General features: G+C 44.0%; 1 protein-coding gene across 24 annotated transcripts in view; it reads left to right on the forward strand.

Annotated features, from left to right (window-relative positions):
- The window catches only part of LOC122540584 (pleckstrin homology-like domain family B member 1), a 413,532-nt gene that overhangs the window by 340,885 nt on the left and 51,382 nt on the right, over nucleotides 1-21,265 (forward strand). For 16 of the 24 annotated variants that reach the window (XM_043676461.2, XM_043676462.2, XM_043676471.2 and 13 more), the window contains 3 exons: nucleotides 1,329-1,418; nucleotides 6,622-6,747; nucleotides 14,421-14,546. In XM_043676461.2, coding sequence (XP_043532396.2) covers nucleotides 1,329-1,418; nucleotides 6,622-6,747; nucleotides 14,421-14,546 — 342 coding nt within the window. The remainder of the gene's footprint in view (nucleotides 1-1,328; nucleotides 1,419-6,621; nucleotides 6,748-14,420; nucleotides 14,547-21,265) is intronic. The other 8 variants (XM_043676478.2, XM_043676482.2, XM_087976330.1 and 5 more) reach the window with 3 other exon arrangements.

The following is a 21,265-nucleotide window of genomic DNA, read 5'->3' on the forward strand; positions in this document are numbered from 1 at the left end:
TTAGAACTGAGAGGGGGAGGAATTTCTTCAGCCAGAGGGTGGTGAATCTATGTAACTCATTGCTGCAGAGGGCTGTGGAGGCCAAGTCATTAGTTTCTTTAAGATTTAAATAAGATAGTTAAAAATCACACAACACCAGGTTATAGTCCAACAGGTTTATTTGGAAGCACTAGCTTTCGAGGCACTGCTCCTGTCCATAGCCACCAGATGAAGGAGCAGCGCTCTGAAAGCTCATGCTTCCAAATAAACCTGTTGGACTATAACCTGATGTTGTGTGATTTTTAACTTTGTACACCCCAGTCCAACACCAGCATCTCCAAATCAGAGATAAGATAGGTTCTTGGTTAGTAAGGGGATCAAGGGTTACAGAATGAAGGCAGGAGAATGGGGTTAAGAAACATACTAGCCATGATTGAATGGCAGAGAAGACTCAATGGGCCAAATGGCCTAATTCTGCTCCTATATCTCATGGTCTTCTGTCATCTGATCGAAGGAAAGATATACTGACATTGGATGTTATTTGATCCCATTGAATGGCCATGCAGACTTGAAGGGCCAAATGGCCTAATTCTGATCCTATGTCTTATCGTCTTCATTGGCCAAGTTGTGGACAATCACTGCTGCGTGATTTTTCCTCTCATCCGCTGCTTCCCTAAAAGTGATTGATACATTACAGTTGGCTAGGACTTTGGTTTGGCCACATTTGGAATGCTGCATACAGTTCTGGTGGCTACATCACCAGAAGGATATGGATGCTTTGGAGAGGGTGCAGAGGAAGTTCACTAGAATGTTGCCTGTGTGAAGGGTGCTAACTATGAAGACAGGTTGAGAAGATTAGTATTATTTACGTTAGAAAGACAGAGGTTGAGGGGGTCCTGATTGAGTTCTACAAAATCATGAGAGGTACAGACAGGGCAGATAGCAAAGAGCTTTTCCCAGAATGGGGGACTCAGTTACTAGTGGTCACGAGTTCAAGGTGAGATGGGAAAAGTTTAGGGGAGATATGCGTGGAAAGTTCTTTACACAGAGGGTGGTGGGTGCCTGGAACGAGTTGCCAGTGGAAGTGATAGAGGCGGGCACGATAGCGTCATTTAAGATATTTCTAAACAGATACATAAATGGGCGAAGAGCAGAGGGATACAGATCCTTAGAAAATAGGCAACAGATTTAGATCGAGGATCTGGATCGGTGCAGGCTTGGAGGGCCGAGGGGCCTGTTCCCGTGCTGTAATGCTCTTTGCTCTTTGACTGTAACATCCAGATTGCAAACTCAAGGCTGTGGTATTTGATGGTAAGCATTTTCTAATTTGCAAATGCACTTCTTTCCAGGAAAAAGACAAACTGGCCAATCTGGAAAAGCAGTATTTCATGGTGACTGGAGGAAAAGCCTTTCCTAAAGGCTCGACAGCACTAAAGGAGGTGAACTGATTTTATATTATTCTGGTTCCTATCTGTATATTGGCAAAAAAGTGCATTTACAAAGTACTTCATGAAGTCAAAATGTCTCAAGGGATTTTCCCACTCATTGTGAATGACTTATGAGGTTGACTAACTGTTATGTAAGGGAACTGCTGGGATGGTTTTCTGAATGCTGTAGAGAGCTGAATGCTTGCTTTATTGGATGGCTTGATCAAAGTCTACCCTGGTCACTACACTACATCACACCTCATTCATTTCAACTGAAATCTCACCCTTCCCAACCTCCCAGTTTCCATCCGAAACTCTGAGGGTTTGCAGACGCGGTCAAAACAGCCTCTCTTCATCGCTGTCTTTGACATACCGCCCTGTGTCAGTGGGAACCTCTGGCATGTAATTGCTAAATTCTTGATCACTTTCAATCGAAAAGGTGTTTGTCACATTCTCTGGTTGAGCTCAGAGTCAGAGACGATCATAGAGTTTTAGAGTGTAGAAGGAGGCTCTTCGGCCCATCGTGTCCATGCCAGTCATCAAGCATTTGTCTGTTCTAATCTCAATTCCCAGCATTTCACCTGTATCATTGTATGCTATGCAAATGTTTTGAAGGTTCCTGCTTCTAGCACCTGTTCAGGCAGTGAAATCCAAATACTGACCACCTTCTGGGTGAGAGAGGTGACCCTCAAAGCCCCTTCCAAACCTCCTGCTTCTTTCCTTATAAATCTGCCCCGGTTATTGACCCCTCTTTGAAGAGGAAGATTTCATATCTCAGTCAAATCTCCCCTCAGCCTACTCTCAGATTAGATTAGATTAGATTCCCTACAGTGTGGAAAGAGGCCCTTCGGCTCAACAAGTCTACACCGACCCTCTGAAAAGTAACCCACCCTCCTCTGACTCATGCATCTAACACTATGGACAATTTAGCATGGCCAATTCACCTGACCTGCACATCTTTGGATTGTGGGAGGAAACCCCCCGCAGACACGGAGAGGATGTGCAAGCTCCACACAGACAATCGCCCGAGGCTGGAATCGAACCTGGGACCCTGACGCTGTGAGGCAGCAGTGCTAACCACTAAGCCACCATGCCACCAAACAACCCCAGCCTATCTAGTCTCTCTTCAAACCTAAATCCTCACATCCTGACTGCGTGATATGCGGTTTTCGGTGAGGAACATCTGTTGCAGTCCCTGCTGCTAACACACAGCTGAAATGATCCAGTGTGTATACAGGCTTCGGTCTGACCACATTTGAAGGTGGGAATATGAAAAGCCATTGGGACTCGACAGCGAACAGCCAAAACACAAAGGGAGTGGGTTTGTTGGAACGCTGTTAAATGGGGATACTGCAAAATGTCGGATTTATCCCACTGGAATCCATTTCAGCCTGACTGAAAGTGACATTTACAGCTTTAGCGTCTCACGGCAGCTGGCAAATTGCCAGATGTGTTAATGCCAACCAGGAAGATATTGGGGTGTGCATGGGCATGGAGGGGAATGTGGAGGGGGCGGGGGTGCACAGCTGGCCTCTGCTTGGACCAAGCGATACACAATATTCAATGGATTGCCCATTTTACCTTGTTGCCAAAGGCAGTCAATAAATTGACGCAGTGTAAAATGGGCAGTGATGAGCTGTCACCCATTTCTGTGCTCCTGGAGGAGATTATACCCTCCAGAACAGTTTAAATTTGGTTTCCTGGAGTCAGCTGATCCAAATCGAGCAAATTGAGTTTGTTGTTGCCATCAAGGCTGGTCCGGTGCAGATGGCACCAAGTGTAGCTCACAAACAGCTTCAGAATAAAAAGTAATAATTACAGCTGGTCAGGTGATTATCCTTGAAATATCGTTCAGGCCGTTACTGTTTTTGTAATTAAAGGGATCTGAGTCTTCAGCTCATAAAGATCTTATAACCGAACTCCTTGGTGGTAAATTTCAAATGTTGCCTGCATATTTTTCACAAAAAGCATCATCAAGACTTCCGATGGATCTTTGACAAAGTAATAAAATCAGAAGGCGCACGACATCAGGTTATAGTCCAATGGGTTTATTTGAAATCACAAGCTTTTGGAGCAGGGTGATTTGAAATAAACCTGTTGGACTGTAACCTGGAGTCGTGTGACTTCTGACTTTGTTCATCCCAGTCCAACACTGGCCCATCCACATCAAAGTAATGAAAGTGCTTAGTTTCCCCTTGTAGCCCATGGACATAAAGTTCTGTGTGAATGAATGGGATTAGTGACTGTGATAGCATGGAGGCAAGGAATTTGATCCTTCATCCAGGGCTTCAGATGTTGAACAATAAAACTGGACACACGTTTAAGAAGTGAGTGAATGAGAATCGTTAGAACAGTGTGTAGTTTGAATTATCCCGTCAGAGAAATTAATAGGTAGCTCTTTCATAGAGCTGGCACTGCCATTGACAGGCTGAATCCTATAAAATGCTGTAATGTTACAAATCCTTATCCACGGGAGGTAGCTGAGCAGCAATGGGGTTAGGCAGTACAGCATAGATACAGCACAGCAACTCGCCGGTCAGGTTAGCTGGTTTATACTGGTGTTTGTGCTTCTCTGTAACGTGGAGGTACCGGTGTTGGACTGGGGTGGACAAGGTCAGAAATCACACAACACCAGGCTATAGTCCAACAGGTTTATTTGAAATCACAAGCTTTCACAGAGCTGCCCCTTAATCGGATGAAATCTTGTGTTGTGTGATTTCTGACCTTGCTTCTCCTTAAACCTCTTTGCAGCTCCAGTACATCTCAACAGACCTGCACAATATTCCATTTCTTCCCCCTGCAGACTTCCCCAACTGCCCCTTGAATGCAGCTCTACTGTTTATGTCACTGCTCCATGGGCAACACGTTATTTTGGGTAAAGAGTTAAAATATTTTGGTTCTTGTTATTGATAAACCTCTGTTAATGATGTTTTTAACGGTCATTTAGAAGTACAGAACTTGAGTACTGCTGCAAAAAACACGGGGCTTGCTCAAACCTATTTTATTCTTCGGTAGGGACCTGGATTAGACAGTCTGTCCAGGTATTGCATCACAAGACTATAACTATTATCCCAAAATATATCGGAATAGAATGAGGCCATTCAGCCCATCATGTCTGCTCTGCCATTCAATCATGGCTGATGTCTTTCTCAAACCTATTCTCCTACCTTCTCCCTGGAACTTTTGATCCCCTTACTAATCAAGAACCTATCTTATCTAAGTCTTAAAGACAGTCAATGACTTGGCCTCCATAGCCCTCTGAGTTCCACAGATTCCCCACCTCCACATCTCAGTTCTAAAGGGTTGTCCCTTCACTCTGAGGCTGTGCCCTTGGGTACAAGTCTCTCCTACCAGTGGAAACATCTTCTCCACACTCACTTTATCCTGACCTCTCAGTATTCTGTAAGTTTCAATCATAAGTCCTTTATGCATCCTTCTTATCTTCCATTTCCAGCATGTCCTTCCTTAGATATAGGGCCCAAAACTGCTCACAGTATTATAAATGCTGTCTGACAGTCTCAGCAGAACATCTCTACTTTTGTGTTCTAGACCTTTTGAAATGAATGCTAATGTTGCATTTGCCTTCCTGTCAACTGAACCTGCATGCTTACTTGGAACGAGGACTCCCAAGTGCCTTTGTGCTTCAGATTTCTGAAGCCTTCCCCCTTTTAGAAAGTAGTCTACAACTCTGTTCTTCTGACTAAAGTGCACAACCTCACACTTTCCCACATTATATTCTATTTGCCACTTGTTTGCCCAGTCTGCTAGCCTGTCCAAATCCTCCTGCAGCCTCCCCACTTACTAAATACTACCTGCCCCTCCATCTGTTTTGAATGAAGGAGGATTGGCAAAGCATCCACAAGTATCCACTCCCTCCACTAGCGACTCTCAGTGTGTACTAACTGCAAGGTGTACTGCAGAAATTCACCAAAGACCCTCAGCACCTTCCAAACCCACAACCACTTCCATGTAGAAGGAAGAGAGCAGCAGATACATGGGCCCATGGCCACTTGTACATTCGCCTCCAAGGCACTCACTATCCTGACTTGGAAACATTTCACCATTCCAACCCTTTTGCTCCATTTCCTCCCCTCACCCTCTATCAATCCTTCTCCCACTATCCTTCCCCTTCTCTCTCTCTATCCATTCCAGCCCTCCCTTCCTCCTCTATTTTGCTTCTTTCATCCATCTCTCTTGATCTTCAATATTCCTCTCTTTCATTCCTGTTCCCCTTCCTCTCCATCCCACTCTCCAATCTTTTCTTTCACAGGGTGAAAGTATAACTAGCTAGGCCAACACTAATTGCCCCTTGGAGGGGAACTTGCTAGGGATGGTGTTCCCATGTATCTGCTATTCTTGTCCTTCTAGATGGTAGTAGTCATGGGTTTGGAAGGTGCTGCCTGAGGATCTTTGGTGAGATGCTGTGGTGTATATTGTAAATGGCGCACACTGCTGTTACTGTGAAGTCAGTGGTAGAGGGAATGAATGATTAAATGTTGGTCGATGTGATGCTAATCCAACGGGAGTTGCTTTGTCCTTGATGATGTCGAGCTTCCTGAGTGTTATTGGAGCTGCACCATATCCAGGCAAGTGTGGAGTATTCCATCACCTTCCTGACTTCTGCTTTTTCCTCCTCTCTTCTCTCTACCAGAATTGATCATTCTGAAGTGGGGAAGGGTGACACAGTGGCTCAGTGGTTAGCACTACTGCCTCACAGGGTCCCAGGTTCGATTCCAGCCTCAGGTGACTGTCTGTGTGGAGTTCGCACATTCTCCCCGTGTCTGCGTGGGTTTCCTCCGGGTGCTCCGGTTTCCTCTCTCAGTCCAAAGATGTGGAGGTCAGGTGGATTAGCCATGGGGAATGCAAGTTACAGAGACAGAGTTGGTGTGAACTTGATGGGCTGAATGGCTTGCTTCCACACTGTAGGGATTCTATGAGTATGCGGTCTTTTAGTGGTCAAAGATATTCGCAAAGTAAGGGTAGAGATGGGACAGATGGGCCAGCAGTGCACAGAGAAACAGAACCAAGTGTGAGTGACCATCTTTGAGGAGGGGGAGGGAGAAATGACCATTGGTGTTAGCATTGAAACAGTGAACTAACACTAGAGTTAATTAAACTTTGAGAATCCTTCACAAGAATAGTTTGAATTAAGCTTGGTATTTGCATGCTATTATCATTCATCGCTATGCTACTTCAACCTTTGCCCTTTGAACAGGAAATGCTTCACATCACAGAGCCTAGCGACATATTAGAGGAGCCTAACCCCCAGCATTACCTCCCAGGAAAGGCAGCTTCTCTATTCCCCTCTCCTTCCATCCCAGCGTACTCCAAGATCCAGGAGGTAACTAACACTTTCTGCATGCTACTTGTTTATTTTTATTAAAAACGCCCTCTGATCCTCGCTGCTAGACTCACTGCATTAAGGACTGGATAGTGTTTGAGGCATGTTTCTGATTTTCAATCACAATCCCAGATTCAGGTTGCCAGCTCCTGGTTGGGCATATTCCTGTCAGTCATCTCATGATTTGTTCCAGTAAGTTGCACCTGTCCCCCCCGGCACCATAGCCTCTGTGCTTCATTGAAAAACCTATCAAATGTTCCAGTTTAATAAATAACACTTCCTTTTCCATAAACCAATGGTTTTTAGTTCTCAGCAATATCCTAGAAATTCATCTTTAATGGTTGGAGACTCCCCTGAACATTCCTGAAGAGGTGGCAACCTGATGGAAGTTTGAGTAAATGCATTTTTGATGATCTAGTTCTAGATACATAAGAAATTTAGTCTTAGCTGCAATTTCTTAATTAACCTTGTTTAACTTTCTTACTCTTTTTAATATTGGTGATGATTGAGTTTGAGTTTTATGTACGTTTCCATTGAAGACTCTATTACCCATATCCAGTCCTTACAACCAATCATTTTCCCTACTACCCCTTCGTGTTCACTGACCATTCCTGGCATCTTCTGTGGCAACACGTTGATTTTTAAAATTTGTACCTGTGGATTTCAGTCGCACCAGTGCCTTTTACACACCTGCCTCCCACTCTCACCCCATATTTATGACCTCCTGCAGCCTCACAATCCTGCCCTCTTGCTCATCCCCAATTTTCACTGCTACACCAGCCTTCAGCTCCTTGGACCCTTCGTAAACTCCTCGATTTCTCTTTCCACCTCTTTGACCAGACTTTCAATCATCTGTCATGTTACTCCCTGATGTGGCTTGGTGTTAAATCCTGTTTTGAGAACAATCCTGGGAAGTGCCTTTGGGCATTTTATGGTGCCATAGGTGCTATAGAAGTGCAAACTTTTCTTGTAGAGCTACTTTGACTTCATATTGCAGTGTCTCAGAGCAGAAGAATAGGAACACACTTGAGACATTAAGTACAATATGACAGATCTCACTGGCTTGCGTTAAGGGTTGATCTTAATGTTAAAGTGGTGTTGGTAAAGTAATAATCAAAGATCTCAATTGGATAATTGAAGCACATTTTGCATTTGAATGTTATTTATTGTTATATCCAATTTCCAGATATAGAAATAGACCACTAGGTCTGTTTGATCCGTGTCAGTGTTTGTGCTACACATGAACTTCCTGTTCACACCCCACTGTCACATGCCTCTCTGCATTCTGTCATGTTTATCCAACTCCCTGCTAAAAACATTCCCACTCTTCATTTCAAGCACTCCCTGAGGGAGTGAGATCCATACCTACCCAGATACAGACATTGTTCCTGATACCCTTTTGAATTTATGAACAACCTTTTATGTTAATGACCCCACAATGGAAACATTTCTCACCGACTACCCTTTCATTCCTCTTTGTAACATAGAACATGGAATGTAGACCAGTAAGCACAGTACAGCCCCTTTGGCTCTTGATGTTATGCTGACCTTTTCTCCTACTCTAAGATCAAACTAAACTACACACCCTTCATTTTACTATCTTCCATGTGACTATTCAAGAGTCACTTAATTGTCCCTAATGTATGTGACTCTACTCCCACTGCTGGCTGCGCATTCCACACACCCACCACTCTCTGAGTGAAGAACCTACCTCTGACATCTCCCCTAAACCTTCCTCCAGTCATCTTAAAAAGTATGCCTCCTCATGATAGCCATATCCACCCTGGGAAAAAGTCACTAGCTATCCACTCTATCTCTGCTTCTCATCATCTTGTACACTTCTATTAAGTCACCTCTCATCCTTCTTTGCTCCAATGAGAACATTAGCAACTTTTTTCACTTCATCCCTTAGTCTTCTCTTTTCGAGAGAGAAGCCTCCCAGTCCATTCCCGCTCTCCCTGATGCTGTGTCCTCTCAGCTGTAAGGAAGATAATTATTTGACACTGTGAAATATAAACTCTCCGAACACTCACTCAGGAAATAGTTACCAGATTTAGTTTTTGCTGCTTTTCCCAATTTCCTCTTTTCTTGAAACTGCTGACCCTGTGGAAGAATACAGTTCCCCTGAGATGTGACTGTCCTTGCCAAGTTGGCTATTCTTGCTGGGTCATTCCGGATGTTGACCCAGTAAATGAGCAGTGAGACTATCGCATCTGGCCCCATTGTCCGCACACCTGCATTTTCCGGCAAAGCTCAGTGCCTGGGCCTTGGAACGCTGACTGATCTTTTATTCCCCATTCAGCCACGGATGCTGAGGCCTGGGCTTAGACATTTGTTCTGTCTCCAATCACATCCGTCTATTGCTTTATTCTTGTGTCGGATGGTCTTGGCAATCCTGCCTGAACCATCCTCCCAACAAACCACCAGCACGGTTTATCATTGTATTTCGTTTCCCTTGATTTCATTCTGTACTTATTATAGTTTCATCTTCTGCCATTGATGAGGTCATTAAAGAGGCCATTCAGCCCCTAAAACCAGTTCCATCCCTGAATGAATGACAATGAATATCATAATTCTAACCACCCATTTAATACTCCTGTTTAACTAGATCTCTCAATCTCAGTTCTTACATCTTCCATTGACCCACTCTCTAATGTTTTAGATGAAGATTATTCTGGTTTTTTTGTATGTTCATTGATTCAGCCTGTATTTATTGTACACCCCAATCTCTGCTCCTTATTGATGAAGAAATGCTTTCTTACCTCTGAACTGTCAAGTCTTTTTATGGAGAGCTGGTGGTGTCGTGGTGATGCCAAGTTAAAAATCACACAACACCAGGTTATAGTCCAACAGGTTTATTTGGAAGCACTAGCTGGCAGGTGGGACTAGATTGGGTTGGGATATCTGGTCGGCATGGACGGGTTGGACCGAAGGGTCTGTTTCCATCTCCATGACTCTATGACTAGCTTTTGGAACACTGCTCCTTCATCAGGTGATCCTTCATCCGCCACAACCACTTGATGAAGGAGCAGTGCTCCGAAGGCTAAGGCTTCCAAATAAACCTTTTGGACTATAACTCCCAATTCTAATACTCAGTGCACTGACCAATAATGTTAGGGACTTTTTTGGTGCAGTGGTAGTGTCTTTGCCTCAGAACCAGGAGACACAGGTTCAGGTTCCATCACCTCTAGAGCTGTGTGTGTTAACACATCAGGGCAGGTTGGTTGGAAAGTATTTATAAACCAATGTTAATAATGAAATGTCAACAGCCACACTCCTTGAGATGTGGGTTGCACGGGCCAGGCTTGCATGGAGAGAAAGGGGGGTTGAATTTTTTGAACTGCTGCAGTCCATGTGCTGTGGGTTGACCCACAATGCCCTTCGAGAGGGAATTCCAGGATTTTGACCCAGCGACAGTGAAGGAATGGCGATATATTTCCAAGTCAAGATGGTGAGTGGCTTGGAATGGAATTTTTGGATGATGATGTTCTCATGTGTCTGCTGTCCTTGTCCTTCAAGCTTATAGACGTCAAGGGGTTTGAAAGTGCTGGTGAAAAGTAGGATCTTGTTGTTGGATAACCAGAAAAAATGGTCATTAAGATAATGATGCAAAATGGCTGCATCTTTAAACCACATCATAATAAGGAAGGAAATATGGATTATTCCAAGAATTGAAATAGGGATAATCAAGGAAACTATAGACCAGTGAGTCTCATAATGGTGGATGGGAAGCTATTGGAGAGAATTTTTAGGGATAGGATTTACGTGCATTTGGAAAAGCATGGCCTAATTAGGGATAGTCAGCGTGGCTTTGTGCGGGGGAGGTCACGTCTTACTAACCTGATTGAATTTTTTGAGGTGAAGAAGGTGATCTGTAATGGTGGGGTGGTGGATATTGTCTACATGGAATTTAGTAAGGCTTTCGATAAGCTCCCTCGTGATAGGCTCATCCAGAAGATTAAGATGCACATGGGATCCATGGTGACTTGGCCGTGTGGATTCAGAATTGGTTTGCTCATAGAAGGCAGAGGTAATAGTAGAGAGTGTTTTTCTGGTTGGAGGTCCTTGACTGGTGGTGTTTCACAGGGATCTGGACTGGGACCTCTGCTGTTATGATATCTAAAAATGAGTTGGATGAAAATGGAGACAGGTGTAAGTTTGCAGATGACACAAAGGTCAGCAGAGTTGTGGACAGTGTAGAAGTTTATCAAAGGACACAATGGAATATGTGGGCGGCACGGTGGCACAGTAGTTAGCACTGCTGCCTCACAGCGCCAGAGACCCGGGTTCAATTCCCGCCTCAGGCGAATGACTGTGTGGAGTTTACACATTCTCCCCGTGTCTGCGTGGGTTTCCTCCGGGTTTCCTCCCACAGTCCAACGATGTGCAGGTCAGGTGAATTGGCCAGGCTAAATTGCCCGTAGTGTTAGGTAAGGGGTAAATGTAGGGGTATGGGTGGGTTGCGCTTCGGCGGGTCGGTGTGGACTTGTTGGGCTGAAGGGCCTGTTTCCACACTGTTATCTAATCTAATCTAATATAGACTAGTTGCAGTTGTGGGTGAAGAAATTGCAGATGAAGTTTAATCCTGCTATGTGTGAGGTGTTGCACTTTGGGAGATCAGGTGTTAAGAAAATGCATAGTTAATGTCAGGACCCTGAACAGCACTGATGTACAGAGTAATCTTGGGATTCAAGTCCATAGCTCCCTGAAAGTGGCCAATTAAGTGGAAAGGGTGGTAAAGAAAGTGTATGGCATGCTTGCCTTTATAGGTTGAGGCACTGAGTACAAGAGTTATATTGCAGCTTTATAAGACTTTGGTTAGACCACACTTACAGAGTATTGCATTCAATTCTAGAGGGTGCAGAAGAGGTTTACCAGGATGCTGTCTGAATGAGAGGGTATGAGCTATAAGAAAGGGCTGCAAAAACTTGAGTTGTTTTCTTTGGACAGCTGAGGCTAAGGGGAGACTTCATAGAATCGTAGAATCCCTACAGAGTGGAAATAGGCCCTTCTGCCCAACAAGTCCACACCAACCTTCCGAAGAGTAACCCACCCAGACGCAGTCCCCTACCCAATTATCCTATATTTACCCCTGACCAATGCACCTAACCTCGACATCCCTGAACGCTCTAGTAATTCACCTGACCTGCACACCTTGGGACAGTGGGAGGAAACCGGAGCACCCAGAGGAAACCCACTCAGACACAGGAGAGAGAAGTCTATAAAATAATGGGATGCATAGATAGGATTGACAGTCAGAATCATTTTTCCAGAGTTGGAATGTCTAATACTAGGGGGCATACATTTTAAGGTGAGAGGGGGCAAGTTGGAAGGAGATGAGATGGGCAGGTTTTTTTTCCATAAAGAGGGGTAGGAGTTTGGAACACATTGCTAGGGGTGCTGGGAGAGGGAAATATGATAGGGGTATTTAAGGGGCTTTTAGATAAGCACATGAATAAGCAAGGAATGGAGGGATGTGTACCAAGGGCAGGCAGAAGGGATTAGTTTCATTTGGCGTCATGTTCAGCACCACATTGTGGGCCGAAGGGCCTGTGCCTGTGCTGTGTTGCTCTATAGTCCATGTCCTAACCAGCTTTAATTTTCAGGCTCTGGCATCAGTGACAGAGTAATACTGGAAAAAAAGAGAAAGTGACATGGGATGTACAAAGTTAAAAATCACACAACACCACAAGTTATAGCAAATGTTTGCTATAAATTCTGTGCCTTACAATTGTATCGTCCACAACCACCTGATGAAGGAGCGTCGCTCCGAAAGCTAGTGCTTCCAGTTAAACCTGTTGGACTATAACCTGGTGTTGTGTGATTTTTAACTTTGTACAGCCCAGTCCAACACCGGCATCTCCAAATCATAACATGGGATGGAATGAGTGAAAGAAAGAAAAAGGGGGATGAATGAATGTATGAGACAGAGAGCAGAAAGGAGAGATGGAGAATGAGTGAGAGAGAGAGGGAGAGAGAAAGAAATAATATGGGAGTGAGAGAGAGCTCTGTAGTGGTGTATCTGGTCAGCAGCTGTTCATTAAAAGGGATTTGATTTTGATTGAAGGCAGTGGGAGAATGAGTAAAGACATTAACAAAGCTTTAATAGTATGATGTTTCAGAAAATTACATTCATTATAGAAACAAGTCGTGATTGTTTTGTTATTTTGGGGGTTGATTGAAAATAGTGATGGACAGGGAAATGAAAGGCATGAGCATTGCCTGTTGTGTTACACACTCAGCTTGAGACACTGGCAGCAAAAGAAAGGATGTTATTATCAAAAGTTTCATAGCAACAGGAGGAGGCCATTCAGTCCCTCAACCCTTCTTTGCCACTCGCTGATCTACCCGCACCTTCCCTCAATACCATCGCCCAATAAAAATCCACCCATTTCAGGCTGGAATGCTTCGGGAAGGCAGCCTGGTCGAGCAATATCTAAATGGGAACTGCTCACCAGCTGTTTGAACCTTCCTCACTGTAATCATATTGTCCCACTGTCCCCATTCACATGAAGCAGGCCCAGTTAGAAGAGGTTATACCTTCATTTTAAAACTCCTATCCTAGTTTTCAAATTCCTTCCCTCGATATCTCGCTAACCTCCTGTATTCCCACAACCTTCTATGATCTCTGTGCTAGTCCAATTCTGGCCTCTTGAGCATCCCTCATTGTAATCACTCCACTGTGGGTGTCCAGATCTTTTCACTACTTCAACCTCATGCTTGGGAATGTCCTCCATAAACAGCCTGATCTCTCCCTCTCTCTCTTTCCGCCAATCTCCTCCTTGCTCTCCCCCTTACATTCTTTCTACCCCTTGCGCTCTCCATCTACCCTTGCTCTTTCCATCTTCTCCTTGCTCTCTTCCTGACGTGCTCTGTCTCCCCTTCATTCTCATTCTCTCCATCTCCTCTTTGCTGTTTCCAACTCCCCTTCACTCTCTCTGTCTCTCCCTCACTCTCTCTATCTCTCCTCATGCTCTCTGTCTCCCCCTCAATCTCTCCATTTCCCCTTTGCTCTCTCTGTCTCTCCCTCACGCTGTCCATCTCTCCTTCACACTCTCTGCCTCCCCCTCAATGTCTCCATCTCCCCTTCGCTGATTCCAGATCCCCTTCACACACTCTGTCTCTCCCTCATTCTCCCTTCTCCCCCTTCCACTCTCTTTCCCACTCATTTTTTTTAAGGCATTCCTTAAAGCCAACACATTAATCAGGTCCATTTGCCTTAAAATCTCCTTCTATGGCACAGTGTCACATTTAATCTGATCAGATTCCTGTGGAACTCCTTGGAATGTTTGACTATGATAAAGGTGTTATGTAAGGGCATTCTTGTTATTGGCTGACGAGCAATCATGATGTCATCATTGGTTGGAATCATCATCCGTGCACTAATCCTCTGTGTGTGTCTAAAAGACGAGTAAAGGGGACAAATGAGCTTTCCCTCAGCAGAAAACTTCTTAAATGGGTCATTTTTAATTGTTTTCCAATGGAACGGAGAGTTTCTCAGTTGCAGTCATAAACAATTGTGATGTTTATTTATCTCCTGAGCGAAATGTGATTGAGATTTCTTCCCTATCGATTGTGTTATACATGAGAAAGTAGTAAGCCCTGGCTCTAATCCAATGCACTAACCTTGTTGCCTCTATCCCTTTGTGATACATTGCTCTCTCTCACTTTAGGAATATATGAAACTGGCTGATGTGTTTAAGTTCTACAGTGACATTTACAGCACAAGGCCTGATGCTACTTTCTGTGCTTCTGCTCTGCGTTCGCTCCAGCTTCCTGTAGCCCCACCACCCCGCGAGGTACATTTGCTTGCCAGCACAGTCTGTCCTCACCATTCCTGCTGCATGTTGCCTGCCTCCCTCATGTCTTATTTTCATCTCTTCTGTTAAACGGTTTCAAACTCCCAGTTCACTTTCTGGTTAATAATCCATGACATTAGTCAGGCTCTGACCCCACTGTGAGCTCCATAGCTCAAGGGTAGAAGTTGCAATTTGACAACACAGAGACCAATGTAATAGATTGAAGCATTGGTGCAATCGCTAAGGAATTCATGAATCCTTTCCAGAATATTCTCTGGGCAACACTCATCCAGTGTACTGCCAGGATAACCATAATCCCAGAGCAGTATTAGTGGATAATGACATTCCCAGTACAGTATTAGTGGATAATGATATTCCCAGTGCAGTATTAGTGGTTAACGATATTCCCAGTGCAGTATTAGTGGATAATGATATTCCCAGTGCAGTATTAGTGGATAACAATATTCCCAGTGCAGTATTAGTGGTTAACGATATTCCCAGTGCAGTATTTGTGGATAACTATATTCCCAGTACAGTATTACAGTGTATTAATATTCCCAGTGCAGTAATAGTGCATAATGATATTCCTAGTGCAGTATTACAGTGTAATAATATTCGCAGTGCAGTATTAGTGGATAACAATATTCCCGGTGCATTATTAGTGGATAATGATATTCCCAGTGCAGTATTAGTGGATAACGACATTCCCAGTACAGTATTAGTGGATAACAATATTCCCGGTGCATTATTAGTGGATAACAATATTGCCGGTGCATTATTAGTGGATAATGATATTCCCAGTGCAGCATTACAGTGTAATAATATTCCCAGTGCAGTATTCGTGGATAAGGAATTTGCCAGTGCAGTATTACAGTGTAATAATATTCCCAGTGCCGTATTAGTGGATAACAATATTCCCAGTGCAGTATTATAGTGTATTAATATTCCCAGTGCAGTAATAGTGGATAATAATATTCCCAGTGCAGTGTTACAATGTAATAATACTCCCAATGCAGTATTAAAGTGTAATAATATTCCCAGTGCAGTATTAGTTGATAATAATAGTCCCAGTGCAGTATGGCAGTGTAATAATATTCCCAGTGCAGTATTAGTGGATGATAATAGTCCCAGTGCAGTATTACAGTGTAATAATATTCCCAGTGCAGTATTAGTGGATAATAATAGTCCCAGTGCAGTATTGCAGTGTAATAATATTCCCAGTGCAGTATTAGTGGATAATAATAGTCCCAGTGCAGTATTGCAGTGTAATAATATTCCCAGTGCAGTATTAGTGGATAATAATAGTCCCAGTGCAGTATTGCAGTGTAATAATATTCCCAGTGCAGTATTAGTGGATAATAATAGTCCCAGTGCAGTATTGCAGTGTAATAATATTCCCAGTGCAGTATTAGTGGATGATAATAGTCCCAGTGCAGTATTGCAGTGTAATAATATTCCCAGTGCAGTATTAGTGGATGATAATAGTCCCAGTGCAGTATTACAGTGTAATAATATTCCCAGTGCAGTATTAGTGGATAATAATAGTCCCAGTGCAGTATTACAGTGTAATAATATTCCCAGTGCAGTATTAGTGGATGATAATAGTCCCAGTGCAGTATTGCAGTGTAATATTATTCCCAGTGCAGTATTAGTGGATAATAATAGTCCCAGTGCAGTATTACAGTGTAATAATATTCCCAGTGCAGTGTTACAATGTAATAATACTCCCAATGCAGTATTAAAGTGTAATATTATTCCCAGTGCAGTATTAGTGGATAATAATAGTCCCAGTGCAGTATTACAGTGTAATAATATTCCCAGTGCAGTATTAATGGATAATTATATTCCCAGAGAACTATTACAGGATAATGGTATTCCCAGTGCAGTATTTGTGGATAAGAAATTTTATCTCTCATTATCCCAGCCCCAAGCCTCCGGCTCAGCCTCACCCTCCTGACCTGTCCATCATTTTTCCCATCTATCCGCTTCACCCCACCCCCGACCTATCACCTTCTCCCTCACCTTCATCTTTCTCAGCTACCTTCCCCCCAACCCTACCCCCTCCCATTTATCTCTCACCCCTCCTCTCCCCCACCCACCCCCAATGCACAAGCCTCATTCCTGATGGAGGCCTTATGCCTGAAACATCAATAATTCTGCTCCTCAGATGCTGCCTGACCTGCTGTGCTTTTCCAGCACCATATTCTCAACTAATGATAATCCCAGAACAGGATTACTGTGTATTGGCATTCCCAGAGCAGGATAATGATATTCCCAGTGCCAAGCTCTCTCTAAAGGGCACTGATAGACACCGAGTGTTCCCTCTCCAGGGTCACTCGGGGTTCAACCTAACCGCGGGAGAGGGGCAGGCAGTTGGCAGAAACAAGCCCCTCCATGGCCCACTGTCTGGACCTGTTTATAATCAGCATGGCCAGGCCCAGGAGCAGGTCCTCTGATCTGCCCACCCCTCCACACTGGGTGCCCAAAGATCAGGAGTGTATGAAAAAGCGCAGTTCTTCAAAACCAAGGCCAATTAGCCAGACCTACCGTCAAACAACTCTGAGCCATTCTGGTTCACCTTGTCAGAGAGCTTCAGCTCGAACATTGATACTCAAAACAAGTGGATTATCTGTGCTTAGCTTGGTCTGAGGGGAGTTACCCACATGCAATGATCAGTTGCGCTCACGTCAAGCGGGATGTTGCGGACTTCTGCATGTTGTGTTTCAAGCTGTGTGGATCTTAGAATATCTCAATACAGTGTTGTGTGAGCATGACCTCAGATGTACCTCAACATGCAATACTTTACCTTTAAGGACATGTGCAGGGATAAACAGTGGAATACAACCCACAGAACTAAAGAATTGCTGCAGCCCTGAAGGAGACCATTCAGCCCATCGTGTTTGTGCCAGCTCTCCGAATGAGCGACTCACCCATTGCTGTTGCTCCCACCAACTTCCTGTGACTCTGCTAATCCTTTCCAGATGATAATCCTGTTCCTTTGTGAACACCTCAGTTAAATCAGCCTCTCCTATTTTCTCAGGCAGCTTACTTCCAGATTGTAACAATTTGCTACACGAAAATGAAGTTTATCCTCTCATCCTGGTCAATCCTGCTTACATCCTGCTGTTGTCAAATCTTAAAGAACCTATCTAGTCTTTTTTTTTGTTTCTTGGGATTTGAGGACCAGTCTTTATCCTTCTGTGTTCTAGTCCCTTTCGTGAAATATGTGTTTGCCTCTTTCAAACTGCTCTCAGTTATTCTCTACAATAAATGCTCATATATGCATTGCCAAGGTGGAATAGTTCTGATCCTTATAGCAGCTTGGAATAGCACGTCCTTGTTGAACAATCAAAATCCACTCAAGGGGTAGTTTTATCAGAGCATTAAGATTCCCAGAGAAACTAATTAACTCTAAAAAAAATATGAATTTTCAGTGCCCAATTTAAAGCAATTGCACACTAACATTTCACGTTTCAAGACATTTCCTGTAAGTAACAAACTCAAAGCAATTTTGACTAAACAACCCTGGAAAATGCAGAGAAAGTCAACAGGTCTAACAGCATCTGTGGAGAGAGAAACAGAGTTAGTCTTCTGAGTCCGGTATAACATTGCTTCAGGTTCTGAACTTGATCTTTAATTATTCATGAAATGTGGGAATCACTGGCCGATCCAGCATTTACTGCCCATTCCTGGTCGCTCTTGAGAAGGTTGTGGTGGACTCATCTGTTTCTCCACAGATGCTGCCAGACCTGCTGAGTTTCTCCAGAATTTCCTACACTTGGTGTAGCTTTCCAGCATTTTGTTTTTAATTGACTGAACGCCATTTCAGAAACAACCTATCATCTAAATTACAGAAAAAGAATCTTCGTTACTATCTAACATGACTGTAGAGTCATAGAGATGTACAGCATGGAAACAGACCCTTCGGTCCAACCCGTCCATGCCGACCAGATATCCCAACCCAATCTAGTCCCACCTGCCAGCACCCGGCCCATATCCCTCCAAACCCTTCCTATTCATATACCCATCCAAATGCCTCTTAAATGTTGCAATTGTACCAGCCTCCACCACAAAAGCTTTCCTCCATGGTTATATTTTACTTTGTGCATTAAATGTATACTCCATTTTCCTAGAATGGGAAACGTGGTTCTTAGTGCCTAAGGGCTTGCTCCCCTTTTACTTCCAGAGCTGAAAACCTTCCAGTTTTATGTTTTTAACGGTTATAGATAATTTTTCCATTTGCTAACCATTCGGCAAATGCAGGATTTACTGATTCCTCACTTTGGGGAGAATGGGGAAACTGGAATAGGTTCTTTCTATTGTGAACAGAACACCAGGCCATTCAGCCCCTTGAGCTGGTTCTATCAATTACCTAGATTGTGTGCCTGAACTGCATTTTAAACCCGTTATCCGTCTTGATCCTGTATCATTGACCCTTTTACCGAACACAAATTCTACCAAACATACTTTTGCAATTAAAGTCCAGCCTCGTCAGCTTTTTGGAAAAGAAGAACCTGTTTTATGGAGTCATAGAATCATAGAGATCTACAGCATGGATAAGGCCCTTTGCCCCATCCAATCTGCGCTGGTCAGAATCAACTACCTGACTATTCTAATCCCAGTTTCCAGCACTTGGTCCATTGTCCTGTATACATTAGTATTAAAAGTGTGCATCTGAATGCTTCTTCAGTGTGATGAGGATTTCTGCCTCTCCCACCCTAACAGGCAGTGAGTCCCAGATTCCCCCCCCCCATTTCCTCATGTCCCCTCTAAACTTCCTGCCCCTTCCCTGAAATCTGTGTCCCCTTGTCATTGATCCCTCTTTCCAGGGGAAAGGTTTCTTTCTGTCTGCCCTGTCAATGCCCCTCACAGCTTTATATATCATCATCGTGTCCCGTCATACTGCTCGGCTCCAATGAATTAGCGTGGTGCTGGAAAAGCACAGCAGTTCAGGCAGCATCAGAGGAGCAGGAGAATCAATGTTTCGGGCAGGAGCCCTTCATTAGGAGGGTTCTGCTCCAAGGAATACAACCCCAGTCTATCCAGTCTCTTTTCACAATTAAATAGTCCAGCCCAGACAATTCCCTTTCGTCTGAAGTCCTTCCTCACGTTATCCCTGAGTAGTCAGCTATATTATAATTATGTTACCTCTTTATCGTTGGTACCTTGTTGCAATATTGTGTGATGTCCAATATTCTCTCTGTTGCTCTCCAAAGCATGGTCAGTGTTTTGAGTTAATCCTTCAATCCTGTGTAAATCACTGCTGGCCACAGAAACGTCTGTCTGTACCTCTGACTAAAGAATCCCCTAACACAATTGATCTCTTGGAAGCCGACATACCCCTCGTTGCATTAGAGTCAGTCTCAATACCAGAAACTTGGCTGATCGTGCTACGTTCCCCTGAGAATCCATCACCCACTAGGGGAACGTAGCACGATCAGCCAAGTTTCTGGTATTGAGACTGACTCTAATCCAACGAGGGGTATGTCGGCTTCCAAGAGATCAATTGTGTTAGGGGATTCTCTAGTCCGAGGTACAGACAGACGTTTCTGTGGCCAGCAGAGAAAAAGCAGAATGGTGTGTTGTTTCCCTGGTGCCAGGATCAAGGATGTCTCAGAGGGGGTGCAGAATGTTCTCACAGGGGAGAGGGGCCAGCAAGAGGCCATTGTCCACATTGGAACCAACGACATAGGAAGGGAAAAGGTTGAGATTCTGAAGGGAGATTACAGAGAGTTAGGCAGAAATTTAAAAAGGGTGTCCTCGAGAGTAGTAATATCTGGATTACTCCCAGTGCTACGAGCTAGTGAGGACAGGAATAGGAGGATAGAGCAGATGAATGCATGGCTGAGGGGCTGGTGTATGGGAGAAGGATTCTCATTTTTGAATCATTGGAATCTCTTTTGGGGTAGATTTGACCTGTACAAGAAGGACGGATTGCACCTAAATTGGAAGGGGACTAATATACTGGCAGGGAAATTTGCTAGAACTACTTGGGAGGATTTAAACTAGTAAGGTGGGGGGGAGTGGGACCCAGAGAGATAGTGAGGAAAGAGATCGATCTGAGACAGGTACAGCTGAGAACAGAAGTGAGTCAAACAGTCAGGGCAGGCAGGGACAAGGTAGGACTGATAAATTAAACTGCATTTATTTCAACGCAAGGGGCCTAACAGGGAAGGCAGATGAACTCAGGGCATGGTTAGGAACATGGGACTGGGATATCATCGCAATTATGGAAACATGGCTCAGGGATGGGCAGGACTGGCAGCTTAATGTTCCAGGGTACAAATGCTACAGGAAGGATAGAAAGGGAGGCATAAGAGGAGGGGGGAATGGCATTTTTGATAAGGGATAGCATTACAGCTGTGCTAAGGGAGGATATTCCCGGAAATACATCCAGGGAAGTTATCTGGGTGGAACTGAGAAATAAGAAAGGGATGATCACTGGGATTGTATTATAGACCCCCCCAATAGTCAGAGGGAAATTGAGAAACAAACTTGTAAGGAGATCTCAGCTATCTGTAAGAATAATAGGGTGGTTATGGTAGGGGATTTTAACTTTCCAAACATCGACTGGGACTGCCATAGTGTTAAAGGTTTAGGTGGAAGGGAATTTCTTAAATGTGTACAAGACAATTTTCTAATTCAGTATGTGGATGTACCTACTAGAGAAGGTGCAAAACCTGACCTACTCTTGGGAAATAAGGCAGGGCAGGTGACTG

The sequence above is a fragment of the Chiloscyllium plagiosum genome, unplaced genomic scaffold (genome assembly GCF_037043375.1).
Source record: "Chiloscyllium plagiosum isolate Xiang-an unplaced genomic scaffold, Cpla_swu_hap1 HiC_scaffold_29, whole genome shotgun sequence".
NCBI lineage: Eukaryota > Metazoa > Chordata > Chondrichthyes > Orectolobiformes > Hemiscylliidae > Chiloscyllium > Chiloscyllium plagiosum.